The sequence below is a fragment of the Mangifera indica genome, chromosome 16 (genome assembly GCF_011075055.1).
Source record: "Mangifera indica cultivar Alphonso chromosome 16, CATAS_Mindica_2.1, whole genome shotgun sequence".
Lineage (NCBI taxonomy): Eukaryota > Viridiplantae > Streptophyta > Magnoliopsida > Sapindales > Anacardiaceae > Mangifera > Mangifera indica.
Genome location: NC_058152.1, coordinates 200,484 through 216,634, shown reverse-complemented (window position 1 = coordinate 216,634; position 16,151 = coordinate 200,484). Strand labels below are relative to the sequence as shown.

General features: G+C 34.4%; 3 protein-coding genes and 1 non-coding gene across 6 annotated transcripts; 2 read left to right on the top strand and 2 right to left on the bottom strand.

Annotated features, from left to right (window-relative positions):
* The first annotated feature begins 333 nt into the window (after positions 1-333).
* LOC123198789 lies at positions 334-2,801 on the top strand. Of its 2 annotated transcripts, XR_006498133.1 has the most exons (6): positions 334-585; positions 909-993; positions 1,129-1,183; positions 1,906-2,044; positions 2,255-2,429; positions 2,538-2,801. XR_006498133.1 is itself a non-coding variant. In XM_044613562.1 (5 exons), the coding sequence occupies exons 1-5, from the start codon at positions 406-408 to the stop codon at positions 2,351-2,353; spliced, it is 558 nt and encodes a 185-aa protein (XP_044469497.1). In that variant the 5' UTR covers positions 334-405; the 3' UTR covers positions 2,354-2,801. The 2 variants fall into 2 exon arrangements, 1 of the variants encoding a protein (XP_044469497.1); XM_044613562.1 differs by having other exon boundaries at positions 2,255-2,801.
* Positions 2,802-3,357: 556 nt separating this feature from the next.
* On the bottom strand, positions 3,358-11,063 carry LOC123199425 (DNA mismatch repair protein MLH3). Its single transcript, XM_044614427.1, is given in 26 exon segments — positions 3,358-3,697; positions 3,776-3,861; positions 4,153-4,225; positions 4,340-4,399; positions 4,633-4,681; positions 4,938-5,044; positions 5,135-5,188; positions 5,264-5,308; positions 5,814-6,011; positions 6,117-6,196; positions 6,517-6,629; positions 6,711-6,804; positions 6,886-8,508; positions 8,706-8,786; positions 8,882-8,951; positions 9,077-9,177; positions 9,180-9,296; positions 9,405-9,420; positions 9,523-9,688; positions 9,772-9,864; positions 9,996-10,053; positions 10,174-10,231; positions 10,305-10,459; positions 10,559-10,606; positions 10,679-10,730; positions 10,862-11,063. Coding segments are annotated over 26 exon segments (3,894 nt in total). The 5' UTR covers positions 10,988-11,063; the 3' UTR covers positions 3,358-3,526.
* Positions 11,064-12,595: 1,532 nt separating this feature from the next.
* On the top strand, positions 12,596-15,224 carry LOC123199443. 2 transcript variants are annotated; one of them, XM_044614450.1, is made up of 2 exons: positions 12,596-12,782; positions 13,535-15,224. In XM_044614450.1, exon 2 carries the CDS (start codon positions 13,555-13,557, stop codon positions 14,692-14,694), a length of 1,140 nt encoding a protein of 379 aa, XP_044470385.1. In that variant the 5' UTR covers positions 12,596-12,782; positions 13,535-13,554; the 3' UTR covers positions 14,695-15,224. The 2 variants fall into 2 exon arrangements, with proteins under 2 accessions (XP_044470385.1, XP_044470386.1); XM_044614451.1 differs by having other exon boundaries at positions 13,471-15,224.
* A 635-nt stretch (positions 15,225-15,859) lies between these two features.
* Positions 15,860-15,932, bottom strand: TRNAR-ACG. Its single transcript has one exon. It is a non-coding gene; the product is annotated as a tRNA-Arg (tRNA).
* Positions 15,933-16,151: the final 219 nt, after the last annotated feature.

Genomic DNA, 16,151 nt, shown 5'->3' with positions numbered 1-16,151 from the left:
ATTTCAAAAAACAAACGGTGTCGTTTATTCTAAGTTAAATATTTTTTTATTTGAGTGCTCGGCTCACTTAACCAGTGTTCGGATTCGGACTCGTATTCATTTTTTGCTTAAAATTTAGGCTCGTGTTCGGGCTCGAGCTCATTCGAGCAAAACTCGTTTCGAGCTTGAACAAGCTCACTTCGAATCCACCCCTACTACATACTAACATGCCCCATGAAACTTTTGATAATTAATTAGGAAAATGGTTCTAAAATATTTTAAAAGATAACCTTTTTACTGTAAAACGCTGTCGTTTCCTTTATAAGTTCGATCACTATCCCCCCAAGTACATGGGTTTGTTTACGTCTTGTTAAGCAGGAGCCAACAATTTCCCTGTTATAAACAAGGAATGCTTAAAGTATTAAAATGGTGGATGAAAATTCAATTGTTAATGGAAGATATGCTTACGCGCGTGAATGCAAATGGCCCATTGAAGCCATTGACATACACCATATTTTTGTGAGAAGAAGCAGGGCAAAGCGCTTCTTCCTTTATCTCTCTGTCGTCTTTGTTTTATCAAATTCATTGTTTATTTTTCTATACAAGGTATCAATTTCTCATCTTCATTGTATTTTTCGATACCCTTTTGCTTCAATTTCGTTTCCCAGATCAGCCTTCTCGTGAATCTTAGCTTCTGGGTGTTATCCTAAATTTTTGTTTGTTAGGGTTTAGACGAAGTACCCGCAAATTTTATGCTGACTATTGTTGGCTAATGCACATTATATTGTGAATTTTGTTTTGGTTATTGAAAATGAATGTGGGTTTTTTTTGGTAATTTAGTGCTGAATATTGAATGAATTTTGCAAAATTTAATATTACAGTAGAGCTGTTTGAGTTAGCATCTGATGTAAATATTGTTTTAACAACAGAGCGAATCAATTTCTATGCTTTTGTGGAGCTTTGTTTTAAGTGGCTTCTTTGTTAAGCTGTCACTTTGGAAACCTGTTGAAAAAGGTTAGAACTTGATGAACTTTTGTTGTTAAAATTCTGAAGAGAAATAACAAAAGATGAGTTATTTATCTTTTCTGCTTGAGAAAAATATTGGCAATGGCATCGTTTAACTTTGTTTTAATGGTGGAGTGATTTCAGAATCTGTTATAATTATGCCGGCTTTGGGAGTTCAACTTGAAACTCACTATTTAAGGTAACTATTTCACTCTTTTCTAGTTTTCTTTCTAGTTGGATATAAGAAATATTCAATTAATTGGAGGAGTGAGTTTATGTTTTGTCTCTAATTAGTTAGTCTGATGCACATTACCCATATATTCTCTGGGTTTATTATCTGTTTCATCCTGTTTGTTGTTTTAACTTTCTTGCACAGACATGTTTGCAATAGATTTTAGATGTCCTTTGTTTCAAAATAAATTAGACATTTAGTTCCTTTCCAAAACAGGCGAATAAAAAATTATAATGGAAGAGGTGAGTCTCCACTGTTGCTAATAACATATGTTAAGGTCTGGCAATAAATTGGGTAGAAACTGGCTTTTTTTTTTTTTTTTACGAGCTTTAGTCTGGTCCATTTTTGAATTTTGAAGCCAAATTTCTCATCTGGACTTTCTCTTGTGATTAATTGGCTCAGAACTTGCTTCTTATTTCAAGTCTTAGAGGAATGCACCTTGATTCTCTTGGACCAAATTTCTCCTATACAGTTTCTCCCTTGGACCTGAAAGTGATTCTGTGGTGTTCTGCCACACGCAAATATGATTAATCTTGCCTTGACCTTTGAAACTAATGTAGTAGAGACAGCTCAGTATTTTAAACTATTTCATTTGTGAAGCAGTTCTTTGTGATTTTCAATTTTGATTCTGCCAGAAGTAGGATGTGTCCCTCGCTGTCATTGTTCATCTATTGTTTTTTTACTTACAGTGGAAGAATAATACGCCGGTTTTTCCCCCTTGGAAAGATTTTGAGACCTGTATTGCTAGAATGTGTGACTCCAATCACATGTTACTGGAGCCTATCATTAGTTGTACGTGATGAAGGAGAGTTGACACTTGTGTTCAAGGTAAATTCACCTGTATTTCAAAATAAACTTCTACTAGACAGGATGGCTATGAAAATGCACGTGGATTAAGATTTAGCAGTACAGCATGTAGGCAATTTAGGACATATATATTATATTATATTAGCTGAGGGAATATTGACCAGTTTAATGTAATTCTGCATTTGCCTAGGGTTTTTTATTGGTTTGTAAAAAGTTTAATTTATTACTCAGGAACTACGTCCACCAGTGAAGATGTTAGTTCCCATCTGGAAGGCTCTATGTGCTACCGTTGATGATAAAAAAGGACCAGATACAGATGATGGTTCATAATCTTAGAAGTGTATATCAGCAATGTGATATAATGAAGAAACACTTGTGCGCAATACTCATCAGGATATAATTGGAGGTATCGTCGTCGAGTTTGACCAACTTACTGTTGTCAATTCAGCTACTCCACTATATCATGACCTCTTGTTTGAGACTGTTGGAGCAAATCTGTTTGTTGAACCTGCAGCATAAATCAAACTTTTCAGTGAAGATGAACTTGCAGGCTTGAGTTCTGATCAAGGTGAAATGCATCCGCAGACTTAACAAACTTCAATGAGTTTCATAACATTGTACACTGACTGCTGGCATGTACATTTGCTTTACAATCAATGTGCAACTCCCTTATGGTGCTGCTAGAGATAGTTCAGGAGGCTTTACTTGGATTTTTCATGATACTTTCTCTCTTAATAGTATCTTTTAGTTCAATAGAAAGCTCAAAAAGTTTTGATGTCGTCTCTCTATTATATTGTTGTTGTCGGTTTGCACAGAAGGTTAATACGTAAATGCAAGAATCTGTTGACCTCAACATACATGCAACGAGGGCTGCAAACAAGTGAGATTTAATTATAGACCGCTGTTTCTCAGCTTGGTAAGCTAGCAAGGTTGCAGTTTGATTCAAGTATAATGTCGATAGACCGTTAAAGTTTATAATTTTGATTTACACTTTGGAAATCTTATATCAAAATTTGAAATATGAAATTGATAAACATATATAAGCTAAGAGATTTAATTATAATTTTCTAGTAGAATTTGAACCAACAATTTATATCCTTAGCTCGACAGGATATAGCTTGAACTAGTTTAACTCCAACATTTCTAAGATCTTATTGCACAATCAAGCCAAACTAGAACCTAACATTACTCAAATCAGTTCAGCTCAATTGGAGCCCTACATGCAGATGAAATGAGACCTTTAAGTTAAGCAGAACCAAATTTTGTATTCAAGATGGGCTATTCAAGGTGATGCAAACCCATAATGCAGAAAAAAGTTAACCAGAAACAGGAAAGAGAGAAAATCATGCTTCATTATGTGAAAAATCTGTTACTAAAGAATGAATCAATGTTCCAGGATAAGCTATAAACTGGAATAACAATGAATTTACAATGATGAATTCTCAATTACATATACAGGGCCTCCAAAGCTATTATAGTAATTATGGTTTCTCATGAACACTCTCATCTAGCTGCACGTAAACGCTGACTTGTGTGTGCAAGACTCATTTCATGTCGATGCAACCCATGCCATGACTCACTTGAATTATCATTCAATACTCTGAGCTGAGCGATCTGTTTATGCAATGCCTCCAAGTTGACAAGTGGGACTGTTGTTGGTCGCCCATGAGCACACTGCAAAAAAAATATTTTCTAATTATCCAAAAGACCATGATATCGCCTCTAGGAAAATTCCATTTAAGCTCAACTTACTTGGAAACACAGAGAGGTATGCTTTAGTTCTTCAACAATTAGTGAGCATTCTGAAGGAAGCAAAGAATCTCCAAACATGATTGCTCCTTAACAATCCAACACATTGTAACAGCATAACTTAGAAAAGAAAAAAGAGTTAAAAGACATAAAAATGTGCACATTTGGTTAATACAGTGGAATTGGTGAAATGTAGCATGAGGAAAAAGAAGTCCTAAATGTGCTGTATGGCATCTCCAGAGTAATACTGGTCCATATAGAAGTATTTTCGCTAAAAAAATTACAACCACATATATGTTGTATGCCAGTTTTCACAGACAGACAAGTTTTACATTTAATCAGCTACATGGGAAGCATGTCTACCAAGACTAAGCATGTACCTCTGCATGCTTTGGAATTGAGGACCCGAAGAACAGCGGGAGGTATGGTTGATGATCCATCTGTATCAGCAAGCTAGAAGTGCAAAACAATTTAGAATCAGAAACAGTCAGTATGAAAAGAAACAAAAAAAACAAAAACAAAAACAAAAGAGGAATGGTAAGATATGAGATGCAGTTTCTAGATTACCTGCTGAAGAAATTCTAAAAGGTCTATATCAGATAAATTTACACCTAGAATGCAAGGTACCTGCATGCCATGTTACATAAATGATTATATTAAATATGAAATGAACAGCTCAAGAGAAGAAGACTATTTGCACCATTAAAAGTGAACAACAGATCAGCTACAAGTTTCGAAGAATCAATTTCCAACCATAGATCCACAACGTTAGAAATAGATAATAAATTTCTCCCCTGACCAGAATTCAACTAGCAGAAAGAGAGAATAAATAAAGTGAAATAGGAAGTGACAGTGCTTACTGCAAGAAGTGTCACAACTGTTGGCTGCTGATGAAGGAGATTCAAATTCCTAAACGCATGTTTCAAATCACAAACCCCACTCAAAAAATAAGTAATAAGCAATGAATAATAAGAGAAGGAATTATATGAAGTAATAGAACATGTAAATCAGCCACGCTCAGAACCAGGGAAACATTTCAATTCATTCCAACCAATAACATCAATTTCTGTCATAGGGTGTCACACAGGAGACTGGCACTAATTTTATGTTTTTCAGGCAGATGCTATTCAAGTATGAAAGCAGTGTTAGACAGATAGAGATTTACTTTTTGAAGGACCTTGAACCTTGAGTGTGAATGTTGCAGATCCATCCCCAATCTTTCATCTGTTCAGCATAGTTATGCAGTAGCTGATACCCAATCTCTGGAAGGACCTGTTATTATATATTACCTTAAGAATCATAGACCATGTAAAATAAATCTCCGCAGGCGTGCATCAAACCTTATATAGCGTTAAAACATACCAGTTCTTGTTCGGCATCTAGATAGGTAACTGTCTTCCCTTCCCCAGATAATACCTAAACATTCAACTAAGTCCTATAAGTTGAAATAGATGCAAATTTTGCAAATTTAAGTTAAAAAATAATTTTCACCTTTCTACGAAGTTCTTCTAGTCGAATTCTTTCATCTGCAGCATGCTGTAGAAGAAAAGCATAATCAAAGTCACTAACACTGAGAAATTCTTACTGAGGGTTCCTCTTATTGTGCATTTGAAAGTGATAATATCAAGAGTGGAACAGTTATAAATGCATCAGGCAAAAAACTTAATATTTACTTGTGCATGGTTGTGTGAATAAGTATCTTAACAATGAGCAAAAACTGAATATCAACTCGCACATGTTTGGGTGTACAAGTATTTTTTGCACATGGAAATTTGCTTTGAATCATTCCTGCAGCAACCATGTTTTCATCCAAAAAAGGCACCGAATTATTCATACCAATAGACAACATATCAAACATTAGTTCCCCAATTCCGTTAAGAAGCATATATGTGTTTTACATAACAGTCAAAACAAAATCATATCCATTCAAATTTATTGTACAGAATATATGATTTCCACACACACTTTCTAAGAAACAGAATGCACAAACTGCATCCTAAGACAACAGGAATAAAAATGAAAATAGATATGTTGGATGAACCTGATCAATAAGAGCAAGTGTTCCACCAGCCACTACTGGGATGAATTTCTTATCAACCTGTTGGAGAACTTTGGCATATTCAAGGCAATTCTTACTAATAGATTCAGGAACCAACGAATCACCAACAAGATGCAGGAGTCCCGAAGAGATGTCAAGTATATTATCTTGATTGTCAATATCACTTGATCTGTTGTTATTCTGAACAAAGTGGATAAAAATTTTTTATGCCTAATTTACAATCATGTAAAACCTATCTGCACTGGAAAAAAAAAAACCATAAAAACTATCAAATAATAAAAGAACCTCAACTGTTGTCTGTGGACAGCTGTTCTTCCATTTGGTCCCGGAATCTACTGAATCCAGAATTTCCTTAGAGATAAAATCTGAAAAATGAGATAATTGCTTGTTAATATATTAATGGAGACAAAAATATATGTTTTCCAGGAGTATAAGCCACAATTTAATAATTGGGGAATTTTCCGAAAACAAAAGGCATGGTTTGAATCGTTACGGTTGTCAATTAAAATGTCCTTTAATGCTCAATAGAGTTCTTTGAAATAAGATGAGAATAATAAACAAGCTCCTCTTTAAGTTTATGATTTGCGACATGGACAGTTCCTGCTATAACTTCACATTTATACTAGCTCTATATAGACAAATGCTATCAAACCAAGCATAACTTCAGCTGAAAAAACATAATTACCTTCAATATGAGCTGCTTGGTGAGCCTGTGAACATTGCAATTGCTTAAAATGTTCAACCTTTTGAGTCTTCTTCATGTTCATCATATTATCTTGCTTCTTAAAAATAGTTGGTCTGTGATATGCCAGGGTTAGAAACAAATATAATTCTGCAACTTCAAAAACAACTTATTTGGGCACTATAAAATTGTAGTACCTGATGCCAAATTCTAAATCTTCCTCAGGACTTGAGTTTAAGTTTGGATGACATTCACCAGAAGATTGATGGAGATTCTTCATCAGGCCAGCTTCTGCAAAAATAGCAGACATAATATTTAGTCTGGCATAATTGTGTCAAGTCTCATAAGAACAATACATATCAGGACAACCACCTGGAGAAGTTTGCACACAACGGAAGGAGTTAATATTTGATTCTCCAGCTTGCATTTTTGAACAATGACTTAAGGAGATAAACCTCCTCTTATGTCTGTGAAAAGGTGGAGCAGAATGGCTTCTTCTTGACCTTGCTCTAAAAAAAGAATTTGGTTCACAAGTATAATATCTAAACTGATGCCTTAAGTTTTCACTTTTACCAAAGTCTCGACCATATGAGAGAAGGCATAACTCTGTCTCATCAACTGACATACCAGAACGATCTAGGGAGAATCTTCTAGGAAGATTTTGTTCCTGAAGTAATTTGAATAAGTATTTGCTAGAATGATGATAATCATCAAAATCCAATTCAGTGCTTGTGCAAATTGAATTGCAGTTTTCTTGGTTGGTGTGCTTCAACCTTATGTCAGAGCCAGAATTGCATTTCTCTACAGCATCTTTTATTTGCCCATAATTAGCCTCTTTATCGAATTTGGAGCTTCCATCAAGACAATTTTTATTGTAGAAATGTCCAACTTCCCAAGAAGCAGCTCGATAGAAGGGATCTGAGATTCCATAGCACCATTCAGAATTTATAGACTGATGGCCAGTGCTAGAGTCCCCCAGCTGTATTATTAAATCTGATAGGAGGCCAGTCTCTTCATTACAAGACTCACCATAAGATGGAAATGTCTTTGGAGAAGCTCTTGACAGAAGATCAAAACGAGTTGGTATGTCTCCTTTTCTCATGAATTTGGGGACATGCTGAGCACAAGATGCCTCATCCTGCCATAGACTCTTTGAATATAAATCAGAACCTGTGTCACTTGCATCAACTTCCAAGATATCGTCTCTTTCATCAGACAAAACCCTCCTGCGTTTGTACTTGAATCTATCAATCAGTGATTCAAATCTTTCCTCACCAGCAAACGAAGCCCCACCAAATGACAGGCTGTCCTCTGAGGAGTAACCCAACTGATAAGGTTTTTTTATATTCATGTTTATCTCTAATTCATGGCTAAATTCATCCCTATCAAAATTTAATGCATTTTCTGACGTTCCACTGCACACAACAGATTCAATTTTAAGGTACTCTTTCCCAAATTGAAAACTCGACAACTCATCCTTCACACAAGAGCTGGATTTTCTTAAAGCTGAGAGGCTATTATCCAACAAATAATCTTCTTTTGACGAAGATTTAATATCAGCTGTCCAAGGATGCTGTTCAGTGTTCTGGGGAACTGTGGTTAAGCATCTAGCAAACGAACCATCTGAAGATTGAGAAGAATAGTCAGTTTGACAAACAAATTCCATCTCCATGGTGTTCTCTTCACGCTCTGCAGTATCTATCTCAACCTCCCTCTGGGGAACTGCATTAAACCATTCAGTGTTTGAACCATCAGAAGTTAGAAAAGAATAGTCAGTCTGACAAACAAATTCTGTCTCTGCATTCTTCTCTTCAACTTTTGCAGTATCTATATGAAACTCCTGAAATATGATTCCTTCACATTCCCCATGATACAAATGGCTGTCCTTTTTGGTAAGCTTCTCCAAAGAGGAGGGAAGGTGAGGAGAAGCATGATCAATGTGAAACCTGCTAGTCTCTAATGCAAATTCAGCATCCCCATCCGTATCAAAAAACTCTAGTAACAAAAGGGTTAAAAGATCCTCAGATATGAAAAGTAAAAAATAATTAATCTAAATTAATTCCAAAGTTAACCATGGAGCTGGCTACCCTGATAGCAATAGCAATATAATTTTCCCATTTTATGAAACAATCCTAATCTAAATAGCTCAAAGAAATTGTGAATAAGTTGACATACAAGACTATGAATGGTACCTCCCACTGAAATGATGTTGTCCTGTCTCTTCCACAGTTCATCTTTTCCTAGTTTATTAGCTGCATAACTAAAGGACTGTCCTGGAAACATAAAATAGTAATAATAATAGTCATTGTAAAAATTAATTAAAGAAGGCTATAACCATAACAAGAAAATTACAGGTGATTGAATATACCATAGACTACACTTTCCATCCACACAGTCTGAATGGCCCTCTCAATAAAGGTAAGTACAGGTTCCCAATCCTGGCAAAGTGGAAAGAGACAAAAAATTCAGTGGCAAACAAAGAAATTTTAAGCCTTAGGGCTTTGAGTTTAGGGTTAGGTTCTTGAAGCTTTTATAATTTACAATCAGACATGAAAATTATTACCTTGAATACAACATATGTCTTTGATGGTTCAAAGGTTAAATCATACAAAGAACGTGGGCAACGTAGATCCACAATGTAGGTTGGACATGCTTGAGACCTACTTTTTTTCCTTTTTGAGATCCACTATTCGCCTTCCATGAATCCAAACAGTCGAAGTTAGAGGCCAAGTGATTCAACAATTTGTGAATAGGACCTTTGCATACGGATTGTGAGTTGATATCTGCAATTATGAAGGCCCACAACCAAATACGACGTACCAAATCCTCTTATACCCCAATATAGCAAACAAAACTGAATATCAATAGTGAATTCACACAGACATGGATACAGACATATTGAAAGGTCTGCAAAAAAACAATATCCTATCATGAGAAAAAGGAAAAACAAAACATAGTACAATTATTAATTAATACAGTTGCTCAGTCAGCTGATAGAAACTACTATACCTTTACAGAGAAACTATCATAAGGACTGGATATATAGCCAGAAATTCTTAATACACCATCCTTAGCACTTATTTCATGAAGAAAGCTGGAATCTTCAATCCCAAAGCCACTCATCAACAGTGACAAAGTCGAAGAACCAAAATGTGTGCTGAGGAGCTCATCCTCACTAAACAAAGAAATAAAATGTCAACAAACTAAAAAAAAACAACAGATGCAAGCTCTACATTTGAATTGTGCCAGGAAAAAAACCTTTCAATGTCAACAACTTTGAATGAAACCTGGGAATGCACAAGAGCAATACGGTATAGACATTTTTTGACTGAGTGCAAGACCTTCTTTGGGCTTCCAATGTAGTAATGTAAATCACATGCACGTCAAGTCAGTTAAGAGCATTGGTAGCAAAGAAAAAATGACTAGAAAAATTTGAGAACCATCACTGTGAACTAAAAAGGAAGAAAACAAGAAAAGTAAACCTGGATTGCATATATTTCCTCCGAACTGGTTGGTTGTAAAATAAATCACGAGCCACAACTGAAAGAAGCTAAGTCATTAGTTTAAAGATGTTTATTTTCTGATGGTTAAGCACCAGAGAGAAAAAAAAAATCTATATCATGAAATGGTAGTTCCAAGTAACACCGTAACAATATTTACCTGTTGTGCCTACTTCTTTCCTATCATCATCAATTCCAAGATACAAACATTTGGACCCCTGAAGAGTTGGTGAAATGCTTCAACAACAATTAATCTAGCCAAATTAGCAGCATTCACAAAAATTTTCCTACCTTCACGACCTTGCGATATCCATTTGGCATCCCATAAGCTTTTGTCATAATTTCTAACAATGAAACATCCGACATAGAAGCCAATGCTTCACCCCGATAACCAAATGTCACACTTGCAGCGTCCATATCAGCCAAATGCTGAAGCTTTGATGTCGCTATCAACAAATTATAAACACAACAAGCAACCATTATTTCTAGACTGTATGAAAACTAGCAAAACCTCTTAAATGATGAAAAAAGGATCATTCAACTACCATATCTTTCTCCCACCAGCGTCAACCCATCTCGAGAAATACCCGAACCTGGAAACACGAAAAGCAGAATCAACTCAATCAATTTTCAACTTCCCACAAAAGTTTTACTAAAATACTTACCATTATCCACTACTTTCACATAAGAAGTCCCAACACCCACAAAAACTGACACCTGAAAAAAAAAAGGAGCAAAAACCCAGCTTTAGGGCAAAACAAAAAGGGAAAGTAGACATTTACAGAAAATTTTCAAAAACCCAGTTGTAACTCAAAGATTGGAACAATTTCTCAGCACAAAGTGATTACCTTGGTTGCACTAGCATCAATGCTATTAAAAACAAGCTCCTCCACAACTCTAGTTAAGTCAAACAAGAGAACCCCAGAACGCATCGTATTGCGAAGAGCCTCTGGTAATCTTTTGATAGTTCCCATTGACCATAAAGTTTCGATCTTTTTTAGTGCGGGCCGTTTTCAAATGAAACCTCAAAGAGCATAAAAAGGCGGTTTATGTAACTAGACGTAACGAACATTGCTAAAGTGCTCCGTGGGCGTATCTTTTTTTTTTTTTTTTGGGGGGGTGAGGTGTGTCGATGAAATCACAGGCGAGAGTGTTAGTTGTCATGTCTCATCAATCAACACGTGTCCACCGAAATTGATGCTCTCCCGGGTAAACAAAGAATGTAATTACTGAAATACCCTTAATCCTTTTGATCTTTTTAATAAAGTAATTACAAAAATACTTAAAATTATATTGATTAAATACGCCCAAACTAACTAGGATATTGTCTAAATTATTGATAAAATAAATAATATTATTGATAAAATAAATAGTATTATTAAAAAAATTTTAAATTAAATTACTAAACTAAAACTTTAATTCCAATTTACATAAATCAAATTCAGTTGGTTTGAAAGCATTACGTTAAGGGTGTTTGGTGGAGTTTGAATACAGTACTATGATTAAAAGTGATTTAAAAAAAAGGGTTTGAGCAGATATTGTTTATTTATATTTAGGAATGAGATAGATTAAATTTTGAGATTACCGCAAGGGTTATTTGTTCAAAACCCTATTGTAGGTGTAATCACCAAAACACCCTTAACCTCTTTTGCTAACTAAACAAGTACATAAAAAAGAAAATATATTGAAAATATTCATAACTCTCATTAATAAAATTATATATACCTATTTTATGTATACAAATAAATATATATTTAATATATTTTATTAAATAATTAAATAATTTTAAATTAAATATTAAATAACATTTAATTACATGATAATATATAATATATACTCATTTGTATATTCAAAAATAGATTTTTTCTAAATGTAATTATGGCTAGATTTGATTTTCATTGAGCTTGAACAAAGGACAATTTGAGATTGAGTCAAGTTCAAAAAGTACAATTTGAGATTGATAAGTTGAAGCGTGAATTCAATTTTAAAGTAATTGAACTTTGGATTTGATTTGTGCTAAATTCAAAGTCTAATGTTTGAATCGATTCAAAATCAACTTATTTATGAAAACAATCTAATTATTGGCTTGAAATCAACGTGTTTGATTCAAGCTACAATTCAAATTCAAGTAATTCAGATCGAATTCAACCTTAAAGATAGAGATGATTTCGAGTTAACTCAATTTGAACGAGAGGGTCTCGTGCTATACCTCAAACTTGACATTTCAATTTAAAAATAATTTATTTAACTATTTAATGATATTATTTATCTTATCAATGATATTGTTCATCTATTTAAAACTATACCTCTAATAATATTTTATACAAATTTAAATGAGTTCAAACTCAAGTAAGAGGATATGAACTTGATTTGCATTCAAGTTTGAAGCTAATCCAAAGCTTGGATTTGTGAGATGAGACAGAATGTGGTGTTGATGTAATTAAGGAGCAAGAGGGAGGGGAGTTGTAAGGAAAGAACTAAGATCAAAATCATGGCAGTGGTGATGATGATGATGATGAATGTGCTTTCATGGGTTTCTAGAATAAGAACCAATCAAATAAATTATATTAAATTAAATTTTACCACATATATAAACACACAACACAAGATCTTCCATCTCTTCTCTTCTCTTTTATATTTTTCTTCAACTCCCTGGATTTCTTCTTCACCCTTTACCAAAAACCCTAATTTCCTCAGCCGTTTCTTTCTTTTCCTTCTTCTATATCTTTACAGAACCTAACGTCAAGACATCATTTGATATATCTTCAGGTTCGCTTGCCTATGTTGTTTTTAAAATTCAGCTGTTAACCATTTAATTTCACGTAAAATGGCCCTGAATTTGAACTGATTCACGTAATTCTATTGAATCAAGCTTCTGTTGTTCCGGATTGTTTTGTAATTTGGTGGGTTGGATTGTAATTCAGATGGGAATATGGGAATTCTCTTTTTTTTTTTTAGAAGTGTTTGATTGATTGTGTTGTCTGCATGGTGTTTGTTTGTGGGAATTCTTTTGTGTTTTGATCTTTCCTTGTTTTGTTGATGAGTTTTGGAAATTAATGGTGGTTTGGTTGATTGGTAATGGAGGTGGGACAGAATCAAACTTGCGTTTTGCATTGTGGATTACATGGTTTTTAAGATAAGAGAAGAATATAATCTTCAAATCTGATAAATGAATGTGGGATTTAGTTAAAGTTGGATTTTTATTTTAAATCTTGAATGGAAATGAAGTGTAGGGTTCCAAAAATTTTATTCATTTACTTTTGGTTTGATGGATTCTGTTTGTAAAAATTGAGCATTGATGAAATCTGATTCAGTTGCCTAGTTTGGTCAAATCTATGCTGATTCTGAATAAATTTTTTTTTTTTTTATAAAGTCTGTGGTTTTTTGAGTGATTTAGATTTTGTTTAGGGTTTGGCTATAGGCTTTATTCTAACTTAGTATTGGTTCATCTTTTTAGTGGTAATATAGTAGGGGTGATCATATCATCAGTTAAGAGAATTTTCCATCATTTGGGTGTCTAGGGTTTGATTGCCAGGGAATAATGGAGGCTAATATTTGTGACATCAACCACTTGGATGCTGACGTCCTTTTGCCTCCCCGAAAGCGCCTTCTAGCTGGATTCAAGAAACAAAGTTCTGATGCCAATGGAAATGGTGATGGTGATGGTGTTTCACCTCCACCAGCTGTGGCTTCTTCTTCATCTCCTCCTTATAGTCCTTATTCAATTGAATTTAATGCCCGTCTTAACAATTTATTGAATTTGACAATGAATAATTCAACTCTTTCACACGAGGAGATTGCAGAGTTGGCTCAATCTGAAGCTATTGCTGCAATTAAGGCAGCAAAGGATGCAAGAGCTGCCGCCGAGAAGAAGGCTGCTATTGCCACAAAAGCGAAAACTGCTGCTAAGAATGCTTTAGACTTGGTTGCTTCTTTCAATGAAGAGATGGCTTCCAAGGACAGAGGATTGAGAAAAAATAAGTTGAAGAAACATGTTCCTGTTCAGCTTTTGTACAAAAAGCATCAATCAATTGAGAATAATAAGAGTGATGAAGAGCTAGCCCGAAGGTTGCATCGAGTTATGAACAGCTCACCCAGAATCTCAAAGAACTTTTCGAGTTCTGATTTGAAAGGTAACAGACATAAGAAGCCTAAAAACTTGCACACCTCTGAGAAAGTTAGGGTTCCAAATGGGCTTCTGATCTTGAGGGGAAATCCAACTTGTACATCCAGTGGACATGCAGTAGAAGGACAGGTGGACTCTGAACATCAGGTCTTCCCTCAGGAAGCAAACACAGTTAGAGCAGATGAAAAGGCATCTAAATATGAAAAATCTTGCGTAGAGAAGGACAGTAGTGTAGCAGAATCAGATCACTTAAAGGAGAAAACATCGGATGATACCAATTCTCCTGGCAAAAAGAGGGGAAGGCTCAAGCTAAAAAAGTTGCCCTTAAGCATTTGCAACTACAAGGACAGAGTAAATCCTAAGGAGGAACTGATTAGTAGGGCCTCTCCTCTAGCTGATAAGAACATGGACAATCCACCTCCTGGTAACATGGCTGTGTTTTCTCTTGAGCCTTCTTCAGACGGTGTGATGCCAATCGAACCGACACCAACATGGAAATGCCAGGAGTTCAAGGCACCCGAATGTGTCAAACAAAACAAAGTCGTGCAATCATAATGTTAAAATCTTGTTGTGGAGACAGATGACTACCAAGATAGAATTCGCTAGCTGAGGTAGGATTTGCGATGCTCTTTCTTTTATAGAAACGGCTTCTTTTAATTTTATCTTTTCGCTCGTCTCTAGCTTTGTAAGGAAGTTGAATTGCCCTGTATATGTTTAATGTTTAAATGCTTGCTTTTACCTTCTACATATCATATAGTGCCAGCTGCTTTACATGACAACAAAGCTTGGAGTTGGGATAAGAGAGGGATGCAATAGTAGATAGCACTATATTGGTCTTTTTTTGCATCTTTTGAACCTTTAGAGTTAATTTCTTCTGTTAGTACACATAGCAAGTCATTCTTTCTTGTTGCTTGCTTTATGTTGAAGTCTTATTCCATACAAGAATGATATTTGAGATCCTTAAGTAGTCCTATTTTGCAGTTTTCTCAAGAATTATATTTGAGATCATTTTGTAGTCCACATGTTTATGTAATGACCAGATTATGTTTGAGAGAATTGAATAAAGCCAATTTGTTCCTTGTCAATCAACTTTATGTTATTTTTGACAATCCTCTTCTTACTACCTTGCATGACTACTACTTCAGTTTAATGCATGATTTCATAATCAAGTCAAAAAATTTAACCTTATTCAGAATGATGAATGTTAGGGGAGTTTCACCTTTTAGGAATGTGATTGACCTTTGTTATAAACTTAGAAGGAATGGTTTGGAGTAATAATGCATGCACAAACAGTGGATACTAATAAATTAATATGTCATCATATGATTTGATAAACTAATTGTGTTATTCTCTTTAATTTAAAATCATCTTATCATATAATTGTTTATATATGAAGTATTATTAATTAGTCTTAATTGGCTATATTGACAATAATGGCTTTGAATAATAGGGCTATTATAGCTTCGAGCATAGCCAAGTCTATTATCTAACTCAAATTCAATCGACTTGGTGTATAATTTGTCAAAAGGTCATAAAATATTATTGATAACAATATTGTTTATTTATTATTATTATTTTTTAAATTCCTTTTGGCAAAGAAAATATATTGAGATTCTGTGATAATTTTCTTCTAAAGTAAAGACCATAGGTAAGCAAGAATTTCACTGATTTTTTTTTTCTTCTTGTGGAGTAAAAATATGTTCTTTACTTTTTTGGAAAACGACTCCACTGGGGATCGAACCCAGAATCTCTGGTTCCGTAGACCAGCGCCTTATCCATTGGGCCATGGAGTCTCATTGTTGTAATTTTTCGTAAGTTTCAATATTATGTTTTTTCTGGGCATTCTTCACCTATAAATTTACAACTTGCAAAATTTTTTTATAATACGGTGGAATATTATTTAACTTAAATTTAAACTCATTCAATTATATAATAATATATTAATATTTAATTTAATATTAATCTATAATATAATTATTTTTATCATATTAATATTCAGTTTGAATCTAAAA

What these genes read in the sequence shown, in the direction of transcription:
- LOC123198789 (XM_044613562.1), top strand. Translation starts at nt 406, where the DNA reads ATGGTGGATGAAAATTCAATTGTTAATGGAAGATATGCTTACGCGCGT. An exon ending in TTGGAAACCTGTTGAAAAAG is followed by an intron (nt 994 to 1,128) that starts GTTAGAACTTGA and finishes GAGTGATTTCAG; the next exon opens with AATCTGTTATAATTATGCCG. An exon ending in AGTTGACACTTGTGTTCAAG is followed by an intron (nt 2,045 to 2,254) that starts GTAAATTCACCT and finishes TTTATTACTCAG; the next exon opens with GAACTACGTCCACCAGTGAA.
- LOC123199443 (XM_044614450.1), top strand. Translation starts at nt 13,555, where the DNA reads ATGGAGGCTAATATTTGTGACATCAACCACTTGGATGCTGACGTCCTT.